At 37.6% G+C, this 21006-nt stretch overlaps 1 protein-coding gene across 1 annotated transcript in view; it reads left to right on the plus strand.

Moving 5' to 3' along the window:
- Positions 1-21006, plus strand: part of LOC122805547 (tyrosine-protein kinase Mer-like) — a 643235-nt gene that overhangs the window by 315130 nt on the left and 307099 nt on the right. Inside the window, exon 4 of the mRNA XM_044075763.1 lies at positions 10938-11097. Coding sequence (XP_043931698.1) covers positions 10938-11097 — 160 coding nt within the window. The remainder of the gene's footprint in view (positions 1-10937; positions 11098-21006) is intronic.

Genomic DNA, 21006 nt, shown 5'->3' on the forward strand with positions numbered 1-21006 from the left:
GTTAAACCACTGCTCACCTAAGGGCAGATGCACTCACCCTGTTAAACTGTAGCTCAGCTATGGGCAGATCTGGCATTTTTTATTGTTTTGTTACCTCACATTTGTTCAATATAAATGGGCTAGTTCATTACATTTTACATAAAATGTGATTTTATGTGTACATATTTGTCAGGGACTTGTTTCGTGCTTATTTTGCTAAAAATGAAAATTGGTGTTGTGGGGGCTCAAACCATGAATGCCTGCTCTTCAGCCAACATCTCTACCGCTACGCTATTGCTTCCTGGCTTATTTTCATATTTAGTTCTTATATGCTTTCCCACTGACTGCTAACTGTAGCTGCGCTATGGGCATGCCCGCGCAAACGAGCGCACTCACGGTTAAACATTTTTACAATTTAAAAAAATATATAACATGTTTATTTATATGTTTTCTTTTCATAGTCTGTGGGGGCATGTGTTGTGTTCTGTTTATTCACATTTCCGTGGACTCTGTCGTGGGTGTTTACTTTGGGCACTTTTCCTCTTCTGGGGGCATGTCCGCTTACAGGGCTCGGCCTACGGACACGCCCCTACTGTCTTTCACGGACCGTGTTAGCCTTAGGTGTGATTCAGCATGCTCTCATGAATATGCAAAGCATGCTGACATCACTCCGTTTAACTGCAGCCTCCGTGTATAAGTTATAACTCTTACACGGAGGCTTCGTGAATCCTGCCCAATATCTATTAAAGTGGGTTTAAGTGAAAATTCGCACATGCTCATTACTGCAGGTCCAGATTGTTTTTATTATCATGATATTATAAAATTACTGTAAAATGACTGTTACAGCAGTACTAAGGTGGTAGTGGGTTACAAGAATCAAAGGACCATTGCAGAAGCTAAAGTAATAGCCATAATAAGACGGCTGAATAAAGGAATAAGGATAAAAAAACATAGGAAGCTAGAGTTCTTGACAGTTATTCTTTCCTACCTGCCCCAGCCTGGAAAACACTGAAATGATCAGTGTATTATCTGCCGAGATGCCATTAAGAGAGTTCTTGCCATGGTATCCTAAGTTGTATTCCAGTACAATATGCTGTATTTAATCACTCACATTATTTTCTAAGGTGTTGGAACTAATAGCTCTTTTGCCCAATAAGTTAAGCCAATTGGCTTTAGTCTTACTGAATAACTACAAGATAATTATTTCTCATGATATATGTGGTGCCCAAGTTGACCATTTCATGTATTTGTTGTAGAAGAGTTTTGATCAGATGATTATTTGGACATCATAAGACCAGATGTACACTTATAGCAAGTGTTTGCACTGATCATAGAATCACAGAATCATAGAAAAGACAAGGCAACTTGGCCTTACGGCCATTCAGTAGTGAAGCTAGTGCAGGGCGAGGGGGCAACTGCCAAGGGCGAAAAGCATTAGGGGCTGCTATCATCCAACCCTGAGCTCTCTTTAATGCAATACCATATTTTAAAAGCTGGTATTGCATCTGCAGTCAAACCTGAGTGCTGTAGAACTCTGTGTAGTGTCTAAATTGTAGTAACTGATTGTTACATTGTAGCAAGCAGTTTGCTACACGTTTAAAAGTAAAAAAAAATGTTTGACTAAAACATGAGCATCCTAGAGTTGTGCAGGCAGGGTGTAACTTGTAGCAAGCTGTTAAAAAGAAAAAAAAGATGTTTTTAAACTAAAACATGACCTGTGTAATGCTATATGTAGGCAGGGTATAAACTGTAGCAACTGTTTGCTACAGTTTAAAAGAAGAAATTGTTTATACAAAATCTGTTGAAGGAGGATTAGGGGTAGGGCACAGAAACAGGACCTGAATGTCTGGGGCAGTGAAACCATGTCATGCATCTGGCCACCTGATTGGTGTGCCTGTAGAAGGAATGTCCTTTTTTTGCTCTTCACTTGAAGAGCTGAAGTGGTGAGATGCTGGTTCACAGTACTGGCCCAGGGCACTGGCTGAACCAGCCTGGCTTCTGTGGTCATTTATGTCTTTCCAATACCAATCCTTAGACTGTACCTCCTTTTTCAAAGAGTGATAGGACAATCATTCTGGGGGTGAATTTGTAAATACCCATCCAATTGTCTAGCTCCTTTTAAAAAGAAAATAGTATGCCACATTGCTTGATCTGGAGTACAAGTTTGTTCCAGAGAAGGGCTTCATGATGTGTGATGTTGCTTAATGAATCTGTCTTTTTCAGCCCATGATTTGATTATCTGCAGAAGTAGATTTAGATCTCTGGTACTAGTGTTCACCGGATGGTTTGATTTGTGGAGATATAAGAGGTCTTGAACTGCTAGATCCCCAATATCCTGAAATACAAGGTACAGATTGCAACTCTGGAGTCTATAGGACACTGAATACAAGGACAAGGCTCCCAGCCTCTCCTTATAGCTCAGATCTTACTGGGTCCATGATCTGTTTTGTTAGAAAAATCTTTGGGGGGGGGGTCTCTCCAACTGCCTGCTATGTCTAGTAGGATACACTCCAAAGAGGGCATTGTAGTAATGATGGGCCTGATCAGTGTGGAATATAGATGGGTAAGGACTTCTTTGGATCTAGAGGAGATACCTTTTACGATCAACTGCACCATTTAGAAGGATTTCCTAACTACTTTTTCAACATGATGATTAAAGGAGAGAGAATTATCTAACCATGTTCCAAGGTCTCTCACCATATCTTCATTTTGGAGTGGGGTATTGTCCATAATATAAGCTGTGTTGAGGGACTGTTTACCAGATATGATAATATTGCACTTTCTAGCATTTTAGCTTTAACCCAGATTTTGTGTACCAGCTATTAACATGTGTAAGTTCAAGTTATAGATTCTACATGCCAGAAGGGCATTTGAGGATGACACCCAGTTTATAATCATTTGCAAACTTGGTTAAGCAAGGGCTTATGACAATATGTGAAAGCCTTGGATTGAGGAGGTCAAGCCATCCTTGGCAAAGCAAGTAGGGATGTACAGCAACTCACCCCAAGCTGACACGTACTGGCTCTTCCTCAAATGATACCATTTATTCATCCAATTGTTGAAACAAATCATCTTTTCTTTGCCCATTGGGATCAGTCTTGGTGAAGGAATGATCCTACATCCGTTATATGTATGGGTAGCTCAGAAAGGTCTTTCTGCATATCTCTCAGTGTTTTGTGTGCCAGGTCATTTAAATCCATATGAAACATCCCCATTTTATAGTCATGCTTGTTAAGCTTGAGGGTCTTGAATGCCCTTGTAATGTCAGAGATCTTTGCAACTGAAAAACAACTTAGCACCACCCTGTCTTTCCACCCTTGTGAGACTAGAGTCTGTGTTCCTGATTACGGAGTTACCAAACACCAGTACATTTTTATTAGCAGAAGGTTGTAGATAATTGAGGAGATCTTTGGTGTCCTTTCGAGATTATCTGGAGGGACTTCCATGCTCATATTGCAGTGAGAAAAGAAAAAAAACGCTGCTTCATCAGATCGTTAACCCTAGATATAGGCTGGTTCAGGAATATAAAATGAACAGTTCCTCAAGGCCACAGTTAGTGTTAATGAATCGCTACTTCAGGAATATGTAGACTAGTAAAGAAAAGGAAATGGGCACAGACATCATAAAGAGGCTTTCCAGAGTCTGAAAACTTAAAAATTAACTGTGTATATTTTGTGCTGACTTCCTGGAATTTCTTTTATCTAGTATTATTATATAGAACTCCAAGTGAGATAATATGAAAAGGAAGGGTAGTGTGGTGGCATCCAGGGGAAAGTAAATTCATGTGCTTTATAAAGAAAGATGAGAATGAAAACTATGGAGCATGGTGATGGAGGTAAGGGATAGCATGAAGTTTTAATGCAGTGTCAATTACCTCCCATTTATATACAAACTAAAGATAGCAAAGTTCAGAGAAGTGAAGTAGCGTTCTGTGATACATATGGGACCAATGACCATGTAAATCAGTTAGCTGGCTGTATAATGCAGGACTTTTGTAAACTGATGAATGGATTAGATTAGATTGGCCACATATTCAGTTTTTCTGATCTTTACCTATCATTTCACTGGGAAGAAAACAGGGTTTGACCCAGAAATATAGCAGAAGTAATGGCTAACCATGAAGATGACATAAAGAGGCATTGTACCACTGGGGTGAGAACATACCAGAATGTCTCTCTCTCTGAGAATTAAAATTCAGAGCACTGGCCTTTGAAAATAATTATAGAATTTCAAAGTAAGAAACAGATTTATTTTTAACAATGTAAGATGTTTGAAAATTAGACTCCAAGCAGTGATTAGAGGTTCCTTCTATACATTTAGTCACACTATATTATAATGCATGTCCTCTTAAATGCATCTATAACTCTGTGAAGAAATAAATAGGTCTAGGGGGAACATGGCCAAATTTGTAGGAAAAGAAAATCACAATTCTATGTGTAACCCATAACAGTTGAGAACAGCTGGTAAAGAGGACCACCGTGGGTATGTAGATGTAACTTTACATTGAAGCCTACATGCTTCAGCAGATGTTGGACATCTTCAGTGGAAGTTTAAATGGACTTCTGGGAAAACTAAGACTTGAAGAATCACAAAAGAAACCCCAGTGCTCTTGTATTGTTGTTTTCATTCAGCCCAGAAGGTGTAGAAGCCTTTGTTCTCACTCTAGAAGGTCATTGAATAGGGTTGCAGAGAGTGTTTGAGCACTAATTAGAACAGAGAAAGAGAAGGGGAAGGTATATAAATCAGAAAGGTAATAATAGAACATGCTGAGTTGTTACTTAATGGGAGCTGCAAAAGCAAAATCTAAGATTTCATAGCCCGATGGTTAAGGTTTAAGTGAAAATAAAAAATCAGGCATCAGTTTGGTATATGTAGGTAACAAGCAAAGTATAAAATGCAACCAAAGGAATACACCCTTGACCAGATTTATAAAAAGCATAAGGAGAGGGAACTTCAGAGTTATTAAATCAAAACTTTTATATCAGTGTTCCACTGCTAATGCTAGTGAGAGATACAAGTCACACTAAAACCATCTGTACAAATGATTCACAAAACCAAAAAAAATTCAAATATACAGCCGTTAGCTATGTTTTATTTGGTATATCTATGGGTGGTCAGGATGAGATTCCCTAACAGAATGCTTATTACTCTTTTCCTTAGGAAATCACTGCCACCTCAGTTTCCAACTGACCACTGACACTGACTGTAATTTCTTTGTTTTTGGGAGATTTCTCCCCTTATGTTTATGTTACTGTGGAGTTGATATGTATAAATTCAGGGTATGTGGGGAGCTCACTGTTTGCTACATCTAAAACACACACACACGCACACACATGTGAGCGTGCACACACACACTCACACACACACACACACACACACACACACACACACACACACACACACACGCACACACACACACACACACACACACACACACACACACACACACACACACACACACACACACACACACACACACACACACCCACACACATACATTCATGTGCACACTGGCAAGTGTGTGATTGGTACTGTATAAAAGTTGCCTATCAGTTCTTCACTTGCAAGTTTGTAGGCAAAATTATAAATCATACTGCTTGCAGAATTTCTAGTAAAGGACAGAAGCGCAACTCTTACATGAAGCTGATTGTGCACCTTTATGTTACTCCAGGTGCAAGATGTTAGGGGGCATAACTGGCACTGTAGAAGAGCTGCCTATCGGATCCTGCAAGTAGTACGTGCAATCATTTAAGCAGCTGTATTTACAATCCTGGTAGGCTAAATAATTATATAACCTGCTTGTAAAGACCCAAGGATACCTTTTCTACAGCACTGATCACACCTTAGACAACTGCCCCCTTTCCACCACTTGTACTATCGTGATAGTGATAACGATACCATTTTTATTGGGTTAGAATATGATGGTGAGTTTAGTAGAACTTATAAACAATGTCTGGATGATGGAGGACTCAATTTAAATTCTACATCTGATATTTTCTATCATTAGTACTGCCTGGCATAGATGATGCAACTTTAAATCATCAGCCAATTCAGGTATCATTTTAAATAAAGACAGAATCTACCAAACTGGCAAGCTCAGTCCGTGATACCTCAGATATCAGTCCGGCTCACAGAACCAGACATCAGAAGTTGTAGAGAAGTGGGTGGTAGTTTTTCTCCACATCCAGAAAACATATCCATTACTGATGCAGATGCAAATTAAGCAGCCTAGATTTACATGGGCATTTTAAACACTGCTGATTCTATGTTAAAAAGGCTGTTAGCTACTAGTTAGCGTAGCCAATGGAAAAAAATTCAGTGTCTAGTCCTGGAGAAACAAAAATGTGAAATATTCCTAACTTTTTAGGCAGACTGTGTGTTATAAGAAATTGTCATTTGACTCAATTACAGTTCATGCAGGGGTATATGATCTCAAAACAGTACCTGTAAATCACGTTATAATTGTACACCAAAAATTATATTAAATCACACTTCAGTAAGATCTTTCTACCTCTAAGTTGCATTCATTACCAAAATACAATGGACAGATATTTCAACGATTGGTTATATAAGTTTTGTCTTGTGATCCCAGCAAGTTTGCTTATGACATTTTCCATCTAAGTTATGAAGCCATGCGTTTCTAAGACTTTTCAGTGTCCAGACCTTGTTTTTTTAAGCTTAATCACTCACAACTAGGCATGACATTTATTATACAATCCAACTTAATGCAAAGTCCAAAGCCTTGAGCTAAAATATTGGCTTCCATCAACTCTTATAAGATTATTGTTGTTCTTGAGGCATGGCATTCTGCTTTATTTTTTATTACTCCTTCCTGATTTTTTTAATTTGAATGCTTGTGTTCTAATACCACTAGGGGTGGTATTGCTGTTTTTGTATATAAAGCTATGCAGCCAAAATGCGTACACTCACACATTGGTTATTGAAATTGATAACGCTATTGAATGGGATGCTCTCAAAATGGTTTGCTGCCAAAGAAGCTCAAAGCAAAATGTTGACCAACAACTAAATATGTTTAAAAACTTAGCTGAATAGCTAGCTCGCCATAATTTTAGATAACTTCAGCTATGCCCAACAGGGTTTTTAGAGTTTGCAAATCTTACTTGGAAATTGAAGTTTTAGAAGTTATCACACTAAATTTCTCCCAGAGGGTCCCCTTTTCACTCATAATTCCAGTCTTTCTTTATTAACTTTTAATCAATAGCCCAGGGCTTATTAACAACATATTACCCTTACTTGGAAATTTTTACCACATTGCACTCGATTTTGTTATTCCTGGTTTGTGTCAAAATTCAGCCATAATTTGAGGTTTATAATTACAAAAATATAAATATTAACAAGTTAAAGGCAGAAATAGCAATTGACAACTGGCCCGAAATCTGTAGTAGAGGAACATCTCATGGAAGGAATCTCTTTGAGAAAATATATAATAACTCTTTAAATGCTTGTATATAAAATATCCTTTTCCACTGTGATGAAATAACAGGTTAAGGGAAGTAGTTAAACTAAAACTGTGCAAATTTAGATTTTTCTAGGAAATTTAAAGCAATGTCTAGCAATATATACACACACACACACACACACACACACACACACACACACACACACACACACACACACACACACACACACACAATTTCAAGACATATCATTACTAAAGCAAAAGCCAGATATGAAAGGCTACTGGCAACTGTTATATAAAAGGCACCTGAAAACTGCTACAAACAATAAGAAGCAGTTTTATAAACACGTGGATTCTCAGACACATCCTTTTATGGCTGGGCCTTCGTTATTGGAAGTTTCAGTGTTATTAATCCCAAACAAAAAGCACAAATTTTTAATAATTACTTTTTGGGTCAACTCCTCAAAATTGCCTTATGAATAGGTTGATGGTCCAGTTGTGTTCGACCAATCCAGCTACTCTGTCGTTAATAAAAATCTAGTAAGGAGGTTCTTAGAGAAAGTTACGAATTTGAGTAGTACTGGACAGGATAACTTTCTATGTGATTAAAAGGTTTAACTTTGTATCCACTCACTTCCTTGTTTAATTCATTTGATTTTTTCCAACAAATTGAAAATTAGCAAAATGTGTCCACATATATAAAGGAGTTGCTGAGATTTAATTTTTTTTTTTTTTTGAGATTGAGTTTGTTGTTACTCTTTGACGTGTATAATGTATTTGAGCTCTCACTTCATCAGCATGATTTTTTTGTGTGGGAAATCAACACTATTCTTCTTGACTGAGTTTTATGCTGCTGTAAACACAGTTTTGGATGAAGGATTAAGTGTGTCAGTAGTTTGTCTTGATCTTGCTAAAGCTTTTGACAGTGTTACTTGTGAAGTTATAATACACTATTTAAGCGCCAGAAAGTTAAAACCATTTATAATAGCACAGATCCATCTTCGCTTGTCTGGGAGAAAAGGGAAGGTTCTTGTTCAAGGTCAAATGTCTGACTGAGTTCTTGTGTGTTCAGGCATTTCTCTTGGCTTGGTTTTACGACCAATTCTTGTTAATGCTCTGCTTTCCTTTTTGCTTTTATCACATAAAAACTGCATTGCAAAATATACCAATGATGTTAAAATAGGGATTTCCCTAATCACCAAAGATTGCATTGTCTCCATTAATAAGTATTTGAAAGTTATTTCATCATGGTTTCTGCATCGTAGTGTAAATGAGGAGCAATGCAAGTACTCGGCTCCCAGCTTTTGAAGACTATTGCCTTTTAGCCAGGGATTCAAGTATTTCATATCTCAGGTAGGCTGCTGCTTGCACTTTACGCAAACATAAATGTGAGGCAAGCAGCTGCCGCAGATTACCTAAATGGATTATTCATGTTTGAGTAAGGTAAGTGTGGCAGCCATGTTAAGGGAGTGGGAGGAAGTGGGAGTGTGGATTAGGACACTGGTTGGGAAGATATGGAATTTTAAGGTTAGAAGAGGAAAAGGGGTTTTAGGAGTAAGGAGTGAGAAAGGAGTCATAGGGTTAGGGAGCATGAGGGTGATTTTAGGTTTAAAGGTGGGAAGGGAGTCTTAGGGTTAGGGAACTGGAGGGGGATTTTAGATTTAGAGAACAGGAAAGGATTTTTAGGATTGGTGAGCAGGAAAGGAGTTTTAGGGTTAGAGTTAGGGTTCTGGTAGTGCTATACAGGGTTATAGGATAGGGTGTTGGGATGGCTAAGTTGCTTTCAAGCAAGTAGCAGCAAGCAGTAGACCCTTAACCTTGAACCATAATAAGCATAAGGTACTACACTTTCATTCAGTTAAGGTAAGCTCTCCATTTTTTTACTGACAGTATTAAACATCTGAAGGTTTCAAATAAACAGGTTCACCTTGTTAATGCTGCAATAGTTAGAATTAAGGCACACAAGACTGTCACGATGATCTTTAAATGTATGTCTACTAGGGCACTGTATGTGTTAACTGAGACTTATATATCCTATGTGAGGCCATTTACCGAATACAATATATTGTTCTATTCATATACCAAAGGAGACTTGATTCTACTTGAAAATGTGTAATGGAAGTTCACAATTCACCAAGAGAATCTTTACATATACTAATGGCCTGTGCCATTTGAGACTGTTTTCTATGAAATATAGACATGTAAAGGTCGGATTATGCTTAGGTTATAAAGCACCACATGATCAGGGTTATAGCATGATGGTATGACATGAAGTTTTGGAGTGTGTAAGTCCATTATGTGACAGTAATCTTTCCTTTTACACCCCCAAACTGAAAATCCCTATGAGGAAGAGTGGATTTAGCTCCCTGTCAATAGCCTGAAACTGGACTATATTCCCTTTATCTTTTGTTCCAGGGATCTAAACCTTGCCATCACAATGAACAAAACGTGCTGGAGGGATAGGTTCCTGACCCAGAGACTCCCCATACTGTGGAATAGACTGCCCATACACGTCAAGCAGAGTCCTTCCTTGGCCCTCTTCAAAAGGAACCTTGACAATTAGATGGGAGATAGGAAATTCACCCCGGGATCACGTCAGTCGCCCTGCTAGACAGGGGTCCAGGGAAGTAAATATTGTGGGAAGAAATATCCAGGGAATTGTTTGGCTAGGCTTGTATAGGCTCTAGGGCCATTAGCCTAGTACCAACCTATGAACCTATGAACCTATGATGTTCACATTTAATTACTCTTTGGATCATTGGGTTTGGTCAGCAGGTTTTTAGAGAGATGTGATGGAATCTGTGCTCAATTTTTGTTCAACAGATTCTGGTTATTATCTTTGTGGAGTCTACATGTTTTACCTCTGTCTATGTGTTTTTTCTCTGGGTACTCCAGTTTCCTTAATCTTCCAAAAACATGCTGGTTGATTGGCTAGTCTGAAGTGTCTATATACATTGCATTTACAATTGTTCTTGTGATTTGTGTCATGGTTGATAAAGGTCCTTAATGAACAGTCCATTTGCCCTGTAAACTGATGAATAACATTTAAATAATGAACGCTAGATAAACTTACTGAAGGAATGCCAGGCTATCTACTTTTTGGCCTGTATTATATTGCTACTTGTTTCTTTTGCCAAAAATATTTTAATGTCACAGATCTCCATGAATATCTGCAAAGCATTTACTTAATCCAGTCCACTCATCATAAGCCTTGTGTGTAATTTCCTCATTTAAAATATAAATGTAAAATTAGTCCAATGGGGGGAGAACAGTTTTTATTATATAGGTGTTGTGAATATAACTGATTTGAGTTACTAGTTTCTGAAGGGTATCATCAGTTTATTTTGCTGGTAGAATCAGATATTTTTAAATGGTGAGCAATAGGATATAAGAAATGAGCATCGGATTAACAGAGTCCTTCACCATGTATATTATTATGAAATTTAGTTAAGGCCTTACTTTGCTTCCATTAAAGCCCATCCTTAACCCTTGTATCAATGATAACTAATCTGAGTTTGTTTCTTGATTTGCACTTCAGGACAACCTGCGACTTCTTTAACGACTGTGCAATTCCTTACACATGTTGAACCATACACATCTCAGCCAATTAAGGTTTTTGCTGCCATCTTTACTGGAATCATGATTTTGGTCATTCTACTACTAGCTGCTTATATCCACAGGAAGAAAATCAAATCTGGGTATGTATGCCATTTTGCTATTACCAAAACTCAGCATGTGTACAAGCTAGTTACAGTATCTTTCAAGACTGCTCACTTTGGTTTAATATTTCCATATGCAGCAGTTCCTTGCAGTACACTCAAATGGTTTATTCATTTAATAGTTTTTTTTAACTTTTACATAAACCAGAGATTAACATCTTATTTACTGTTGTCTGCTTTGTATTCAAACAATAATATCTGTACGTATGCCATATTCCTGGATGTATCCTGTTTTGTGTTGATGTGGAAAGGGTTGTTCTTTGCTTGCTAGTTGCTACCCAGCATCTTTTATGTATCCCAGATAGTGAAGGTATCCATAGTAGATAACAGAAGAATCCGGTGCATGACTGAAGAAGAATGTCAATAAACACAGGACACAAGTCACAGCATGGACCACCCTAAATGTTCACTAAAATCAAGTCTTTCAAATGTTAATATACTAAGATTAATTTCTGACACAATTTTCATATGTTAATTTTCCTTCGAAAGTATACTTATAACATTTTGTATTCCCTAGATGCATTATTTTGCATTTATCTCTGTAATGTCTACATTTTCTTTGATCAGAGATTTAGTTTGCTCAAAGCTAACAGCAAATGTTTAAAAATCCATTGCGCATTCATCAATGAAATCATTATTATGCTTTATGATTACCTTGTTGTTAAAAGTGTATGTTATGATGTAAAGCCAACCAAATAGTTGTAGAATTTGTTTTCCTAAATCACAATTGGTCTGAATAAAATGGAGAACAAAATCTACTTTTTCTGGGCTACAAAATGTGTGCAGATTGTGAGAATCTGAACCTCCTTTTGATCTTTTCAGTCACATATTCCATGTACTAAATGCCAGTCACTTAAAAATTAATCACAAAGGGAGTTTCTCAGTCTTTCTTCCTTTTTCAACATAAGTGAGTTCACGTACATCTTCATGCATGAGAATAACAGTAATAAAAAAAAGTTAAAAATTTATCCCTAAGTAAGGAGGCAGACTTCTTGCTATCTTGCATTAATTATATGCACAGGCAGCACATAATTGCATCTTAGGTGAGAAGCTGCTAAGTTGTGTTAATTGTAATGCTAGCAAACTTGTGATATAAATAGGTAATTGCCAACCTGTTATACTAACAGTTTGGCAAAAAAAAAAAAAAAATATATATATATATATATATATATATATATATATATATATATATATATATATATATATATATATATATATATATATATATATATACATACATACATGTATCTGATAGTTATTCTTTATTTTTTCTTTATTTATTTATTTAGTTTTTAGAAAATTGTTATCACCACCTCCCTCAGTTTAGAAACTTCTTGAAGTACTCCTTCCATTTTCCTTAGTGACATCTGAACTGGTGAGCAGATTGTTGTTCATAACCCTTATAGGTTCATAGCTTCATAGGTGTTTGCTAGGCTAATGACCACAAGGGCCTTTTTAAGTCATGCATCCCAAATCTCTGACAAGTTCTGATACCCTTGATAAGTGTAAGCATGGGCCTGGGAAATGAACCATTTACAGGTTACCTATGTCCATTAGGGAAATAGGTGCTAATCCAGGGATGAATTTCCAGTTTCCCATCCAATTGTTCAAGTTACACTTGAATTAGGTTAGGGAGAAACACTGTTTCACATGGATGGGGAGCCTGTTCCATAGACAGGGTAGTCTTTGGGATACATACCTATCTCTCCAGCAGGTCCTATTTATGTCACAGGCAAGGTTTAAGTCTTTAGAATGGGTAATTCTGGTGCTGTTTGTCTTGTCGATATGGAGGAGGTTCATCAGAGTGAGATCTGTCAATCCCCTGTATGCCAGGCATATATCTCCCCTCAAAAGCCTGTAAGAGACAGAATACAAGGATAGGGCCTTGAGGTGGTCTGCATAGGACATTTTACGTACGTCATGTATTCTTTTAGTGAGGAACCTCTGTGGATGTTCCAATTGTTGGATATGTCTGGTTAGTTACATGCCAAGTAGGGCATTGTACTCAATGATATATCTGATGAATGCCAAATACAGTGGAACAATGACTTCCTTGGACTTAAATGCCATACCTTTGTTTATAAGTTGCAGATGAATGGTGTCAGACAACTAGCTTCTTTATCCTTCAGTTTCCTTGCAATGTGATGGAACTTCTTTGTGCCGTCTACTTAGTCACTTTCCAGAAGCTTTCAGATTTTCGTTGACACTTTATTCATTGCCATTTCAACTGCTCTTAGACTCTTTATTAATATATATATATATATATATATATATATATATATATATATATATATATATATATATTTATTAATTTCTAAGATATTACTGCAATCTCCTTTCTTTAGGCTAAAACTGACATTATCAATAACTAGGGTTTCCAACTTTCTCTGTGGTGAAATTCGGACAAAAATCATACCACTTGATTCACCCACAGCCCCCAGTCCACAGAGGTGGAATGGCTTCTTTTTCCTTTTTTAGAAAGTCCGTTTTTTTCATCACATCACATTAGCATGCTTTTCATTTAAAAAGTTGATCCAAGACTGCATTTTACAAACTCTAACATTCTCTTTGTGCAGATAAACAGAATACCAGAGTTTGTACGCTGCATTCCGGACTGCCGGACTAACATTCTTTTTTCTGGAAAGTCCACAAAAATACTGGACAGGTGGTATTTCTATCAATAATAGGAACTTATAGAAAGTAGGGCAATTGTTTAAACAGAGCATTATTGTTGTATTTTCTTTGTATCATGCCATCATTCTGAGCTGTTTGTTGGAGTCATATCTCGTGGTATCTGTGGGGACTGGTTTTCCATGTTAGGTCTAGAAGAGACCCAATTCATGGAGTGAGTTAAGGACAATGCTGACCTTTGATCGTCCTTTGTACAAGGGAAAACAGTCTGTCTTTTCTAACTTTTCCAAATGTTTTGGGTTTCTAATACCACAATGGAAATGGACCCCATTCCTAAGTAAGTATATGACTGAGTTCATGAATTTAGTAATGCTTCAGTCTTTAAGGTTAGTCAAATGTGCTCTTTTTTACACCCACAATATATTTAAAATTGCATCCTCCTGCAGTTCATATGGAGTTAAATTTACTGGTAGCATATTTACGTCTGACTGTATATTATTTTTTTATTTGTTCTTTTGTTCCTGTTACTATTGGAACTGTCTGAGTTTCTTTCTTCCACATTGTTCTCAGTTCTGCTTGCAAATTCTGATTATCTGTTTCCTTTTCTATATTCTTCTAACAATTATACGTCTTGTCTTAATTGCTTTATAGTTTTCCCTAATCGATGCTTCCCTGGTGGCATTCCACTTGTTCCCTTCCTTTCCTTTGATACTCTGTTCCTTTCCTTTGTTACTCTGTTCCTTTCCTTTGATACTCTGTTCTTTAGTAACAATTTCTCCATTATTAGTTTAGCTGTACAGTAATATATTCTATCTATTTCTGTTAGATCACATGAATGAAGTTTTACCAATCTCCTAACATCTTGGGTCTTATTTGCTTTCTGTAATCTATTTCCTCCATCGGTCTTAAAATGTCTATCCATCTCTATTAAGTAAAGCAGGTCTTCCCTTAGATCATTCCTTCTGGGCTGAGAGTATCTTCTTTGCACTGTCTTTCCTGTGAATCTTATACAGAAAGCAAACATTCCTTTTTGTGTGTCCTCTTTTGTGCACTCAGACTGAAATATGCTTTCATGTGGATGTGATTTTCTTTTGGCAGACTTTCTAACCTTTTTTTGCGACATTTAAAATATTGACTGAAAAGTAATTTTGTCAGGAAAGAAACAGAAATTATCCATGTAAGTTTAGGGACTTCAGATTGGGATGAAGTATTTTGCCATCCTGTTGATTCAATAAGGCCTAGAACATAAGTAAATGAACAGAAGAAAGAAATATGATCTCCAAAACAAGAGGCATCTAGGCATGTCTTGACCATTTTGGAGCAACCAAATTCAACTAAGGTGAACTCTGTTTGGCTGTAAGGATATTATCAACAGCAAAGAAGATACGGACAATACATACATACTATTGATTAACCAGTTAGATGGATTTGTGATCTATCAACCTGGAAGAAAACAGTGGTAGTTGAGTTGCCGTAGGTTTCATAAGATTGATTTTTGGGTATTCCCCAATGAAAACTCTAAGGCTCAAAGATCTGTTTTTCACATTTTCCATTTATAGGTAAGGTATAGGTCTCTGCTTAATGTTGTCCTGGATGTTTTGCTTATTTAACACATATGTGTCAGTTTTCCCTGAAGCGAAAGAGTTATTTTAACTTTCCAGCTTCTGAAGTATCATTATTTTCACATACATCTGCTCAGAGTACATGCCTTATTTGTAGTTCATATACCATATCACCACATCTTTGTCCATTTCAGTATATTACAATGGGACAGGAAATAACTAAAAACCTTGCAAGGACAATCACTCTTAAAACCTTTATGCTTATAAAAAAGCTCACCTAAGCTTCTCTTATATTTCCCTAAAACCTATTCCTCCTTATACCTATCATTCTCCCTTTGCATAGTCATGCTCTCCTTACTTATCCACGCCCTCCAAGCCCCTTGTTTACTCCTTCTGTTCCTAGTACCACTATGCTATGCCAGCTCATACTCTTCTAATTCCTGTCCTATATTTGCTCCAACAATAACCAGCACACTTACCCAACCTCACCCACAACCTCACTCACAGTTCTACTCTATCTCCACCTCTCTCATTCCGCCTAACCCACTGCTCCTTTTCCTCCCAAAAATATTTTCCACCTCAGCTAAGTTACTGACACCAAAACTAAGCCTAGATGTACCTTACATCTTACTCAGCAAACCTAAATGGCCAAATGTTACTACCTGTAATAACCTAATCTTAGCCGGAGATATCCATCATAACCTTGGTCCCCTAGTTAAGAATTCCTTCCCCTTATCTCCCTCCTCCCCTCACAATACTCTTAAAATGTTTACTATCAATGCCCAGAGCCTTAACAATAAACTACACCAATTTCAAGCTTGGCTAAGCCGTAACCAACCAGGCATCTTAGCCATCTCCGAAACATGGCTCAAACCCTATATCCCCGACTCTGAATTTCTACCCCCAGGATTTCACACCCTTAGAAATTACCAACTAAACAGAAAAGGTGGCGGCACTGCCTTAATTTACTCCAACCTTCTAACCATAATCTCCCCCCAAATTCTAATTTCACAATTCAGAAACACAGAACTTACAGTTGGACTTCTAAAACTAAATAAACACAAGAATATCTGCATCATTGCCCTATATATTATCCCTGGTAACAATATTCCTGTCCTTGAGGATATTCTCCTATGGGCTTCTACTAAAATTAACTATGAAACTTATATTCTTGGGGATGTTAATATAGACTGGAACAAATTCAATATTCCCTCTCCCTCTCTTTCCATAAACCTCTATAACTTTACTCAAACTATCCTATCCATCACCAGACCCAACAAAACAAATTCCCCTGGATTCACTATTGATTGGATCCTAGTCTCCCATCCAAACAAAATAACCAACTCTGGCACTATTCCTGACACCATTAGTGACCACCTCCCAGCATTCATCCATTGTTCCACCAGCTCCACACTACAACAACACCAATACATCCTTACTCGCAACCTTAGTCACTTCAACCCCACAGCCTTCTCAAATATTCCCAAACAAATGAACTGGCAAAAACTATACGCCCTTCCTCTTGACAATGCTATAGCCTTCTTCAACTCAATTTTCTTAGACACTCTAAACTCCCTAGCCCCTCTAAGAAACAAAAGGATAAGAACTAGCACAGCTCCATGGCTATCCAAAGATACAAAACAAATCATGCTCCAAAGAGACAAATTATGGAAGCTTTACCAAAACAATAAATTGCCCAATACCTTCCTCCAATACAAACAGCTCCACAACCTTGTTAAACAGCTAATCACTAAGGACAAAAAATCCTATTATATTAGCCTCCAATAAAACAACAACAAAAACCCGAAACAGTTTTGGAAATCTATAAACACTCTTCTCAATCCAGGCTCCAGAAATAACCCTTGTTCAGACCCAAGCAAATCCAACCTTGAACTAGCCTCAGAATTCAACACATTCTTCACAGAAACTATTTCTGACTTGACCAAAACCTTCCCCAACAATAACCCTCCAATATCTCATTTCTCTTCATCTAACTCCCCAACAACCCTCCCCTTATGTTCAAGCTCAAACCTGTCTCCACAAACTTTATAAAAGACTTCTGTCCAAACTCAAACCCTGCACCAACGCTCCAGACAATATTCCCTCCCATCCTAAAATGTGCAGCTGATGGCATTGCTCTCCCAAGCAGCATCCTAATTAACAGATCCATAAAGGAATCTTAAATCCCTAAACTCTGGCACTCAGCATACATTCTTCCTCTTCACAAAGGAGACAAAAACATCAGCATCTCTAACTTCTGTCCTATTGTTCTCGTCTCACCAATTTCCAAAATCCTAGAAAAATGCATCCACTCCCAACTGATGCCCTTCTTGACCCACAACCATCTTCTGACACCCACCCAGCATGGCTTCCACCCAGGACATAGTACTATAACCGCTCTACTCTCTTTTCTTGATACTGTTAACCAAGCCCGTGATTCTGGGCACCTAGTTTCTACTGTTTTACTTGATCTTTCTAAAGCCTTCGGTACTGTTTCCTACAATCACTTTCTCCATCATCTCTCAAACCTTCATCTCTCTCCAAATACTATATCTTGGTTCTCTAGCTATCTGTCAGAAAGACCACAGGCAGTTAAATGGAAGAACTCCACCTCTACCTTCCTGCCTACCCCTACTGGCGTACCACAGGGATCTATACTTGGGCCTATGCTATTTAATATTTTCATCAACAACTTTCACTCTGCCTTTCCTGATTCTAAAATCATTCAATAAGCAGATGATTCAGCTTTAGTCTGCTTCACTTTAAACCCCTCTGAACTGCTGACCAAAACCCAAACCAACCACTGAAAATTGGATGCAACAAAACCACCTTTCCCACAATGCAAATAAATCAAAAATCCTACTATTCCCTCCTTCAAAGATGTTCTACTATGACAAAAATGCTTTCAAAGTCCTTACTCAATCCAACTCACCCATATAAGTGGTCCCTTCTGCTAAACCCCTTGGTATCACTATTAATGAACACCTCAAGTTCGATATCCACATTCAGCAGAATATTAAGAAAACACACCAAAAGCTAGGTATGCTGTACAGAAACAATCTATTTCTATCCAACTCCACTAGGCATACTCTGGCCACCACTTATCTTCTTCCATCCTTATTATATGGAGCCCCACTCCTAACTAACCTATCCTCCTCCCTCACTTCCAAACTAGAAAACTGCTACAATAAGATCTCTAAATTTGCTACTAAATCTAAAAATTCCACCCATCACTGCCTTACCCTACAATAATTGAACTGGCTAGAACTCACAAACTACCTGGATTACTTCCAACTCACCATTGCTCACAGACGTATATTTCACCTAACTAAATGTCCAGCCCTAACCAATATCCTCCACCCTTACACCCCCAACAGAACACTCAGATCTGAACACCAAAACATAATCTCTATCCACAAGCCTAAACGTCCTGCTGGCCAACTTCTCCTAACTTTCTCACTAGGCAAGAAATGGAATTCTCTCTCTGCCATGCTATGAACTACAACTAACTCAGAAAACTTCAAATCTGTACTTTTCAAACACCTGTCCACCAAATGGAAATGCACCTGCTTTCACCGGACCTAATTCTTAGAACATGTCCCCAAGAGGTTTTTCCTCCCAGGTTCCTTAGCTCTCTATTACCGATAGCTACTTCACCCATGAGGCAATCTAAGCTCTGATCTCTTAGAGCTAAACAGCACCCTAGTTCAACTTTGTAAATATTGTAAACAGCTTCTTATTTTACATGAGCACAAGTAAGGTGTTATCACTATTACTAATATACATGTATGTTAAGGTGTTTCCCCAACCACAACACAAGTGGCGTGCTCAAATGAAAACTTTTGCAAAATTCATCAATAACAATTCACATTGATTTCCTGCTGAATATGCCTAACACTGAATGTACATAAGTTGTAACCGATACAATTTGATTCCTGCTGAATATGCATGACACTGAATGTACATAATTGTAACCTATTACTATACAATGTTTCTTGTATATTACTACTTTATTTGTATTTGCTTGTTTTTGTGTATTCTTTCTTTTTTGCATTTGTATATCCTGGAGCTTTTCTCCCCGGGCCTCCACTGAAAACGGGTCTTCTGGACCCAGTGGACTTCCCCGGTAATCTAACTGGAAATAAATAAATAAATAAGTAAATAAAGTCCAAGATCATCATCCTGTAGCATGTCTCCTTAGATGCATCCTGCTCCATCTGTTGCTCCTCTATAGGGGACCCCATTGTCCCATCACTTCACAATATAACCTGTATCAAAGCTTCCATTGTTTCTTGCTACTTCCCTTTATGTAAGTCTCCCACAGCAGGCTCCAGAACATCACGCTGTGGCATATCCTCTTTAGATGCCTACCACTCCACCAACTGCTCCTCTGTCTGGGGACCCACTGGCCCATCATGTTGCAACACTGCCTGTGTTGGAGTTGCCACACTAAATCCTTCACATTGTAGAAGGCCTATCAGCTCAATTTGTATTTCTTTAATTTCAACCTTGATGATATTCATGTTTGCATTCCTTTATTGTGATCCTTTTGTATTATGAAATTTTCCATATCCAAGTGACTTTTCCAGTAATTCTTTTGAAATATCTTTGGAGCTAAATGTTTTGTATTGATTGGTTTGTCGTTCTTCTCTGCATAAATATAACTCCATATCAGATTTCCTTTTCTTTACCATGCCCGTGTTTCATTGTACGCCTTTCAAAAACCTCTGTTTTTGTTCTTTATCTTTTCTCACTTCCTCTGTCACCTTTTTCAGGCAGCACAATGTTGTACATCTCAATAATATTTTTCCTTAATCTTCTGCATTAAGGATCTTAAATTATTACCTGTAGTTTTTGACAGATTTTCATGTGCAAACATTTTTCTTTTCTCTAATTTATCTCCTACCTTTTCTACATATTTTCTGTTTGAAAATTCTGGGTTTCTTACTTAATAGTAACAATTCATAATTTCTTCCTTACCCTAAATAGTCCACTTTATCATCTCTATGATTCATGCTTGGTCTGTCAGTTTTTTGTGGTTTTTTTTTTGGACTACTACTCCCTTCTACCATAAGGAGGCAATCCTACAACTGAGCCTGGCCTAACCCTGAAGTAGAAATGTTTCCCTGTCCTGAGAATTTTATGCTGCCCTTTTTCCAGTTCTGGTACCAGTGCATACAGCAGAAGTGGGCAGCTTTTTATTCTGGGACCTGTACACCCAGTCTTCTTTTTTATTTTCTGACCCAGCTTTCTTCATGATATGTAAAGTACAGTCTGCATAAAAGTGTCATCTTAGTGAGATTTTTTAAACACAGACTGCACCATGTGAAGGTACTCATCATGACCTGAGGATGAATTTAGTTCCAGCATTGCTACTCTCCTATTATTGCTGCTTTTATCTCTTCATTTAGACCTGAATGGGTCATACTGTGTTAAAGTGCAGATGGAGCAGAAATGGGGTTGACATCTGAATACACTGGGGACCAATGAAAGGAGTCTACACTATGAGTAGGTCGATATCCATTGAATTAGGTGTACACATTTATATATATATATATATATATATATATATATATATATATATATATATATATATATAGTGATTTTCACGTTACAGGGCTCTTTTCACTTTAAAAGACCAGTGTGATAAGCTAAAGGTGCTAGGGCACACCTGGATGTTGATGCACGCGTGAGG

The sequence above is a fragment of the Protopterus annectens genome, chromosome 6.part1, assembly GCF_019279795.1.
Source record: "Protopterus annectens isolate FY-2018-M chromosome 6.part1, PAN1.0, whole genome shotgun sequence".
Lineage (NCBI taxonomy): Eukaryota > Metazoa > Chordata > Ceratodontiformes > Protopteridae > Protopterus > Protopterus annectens.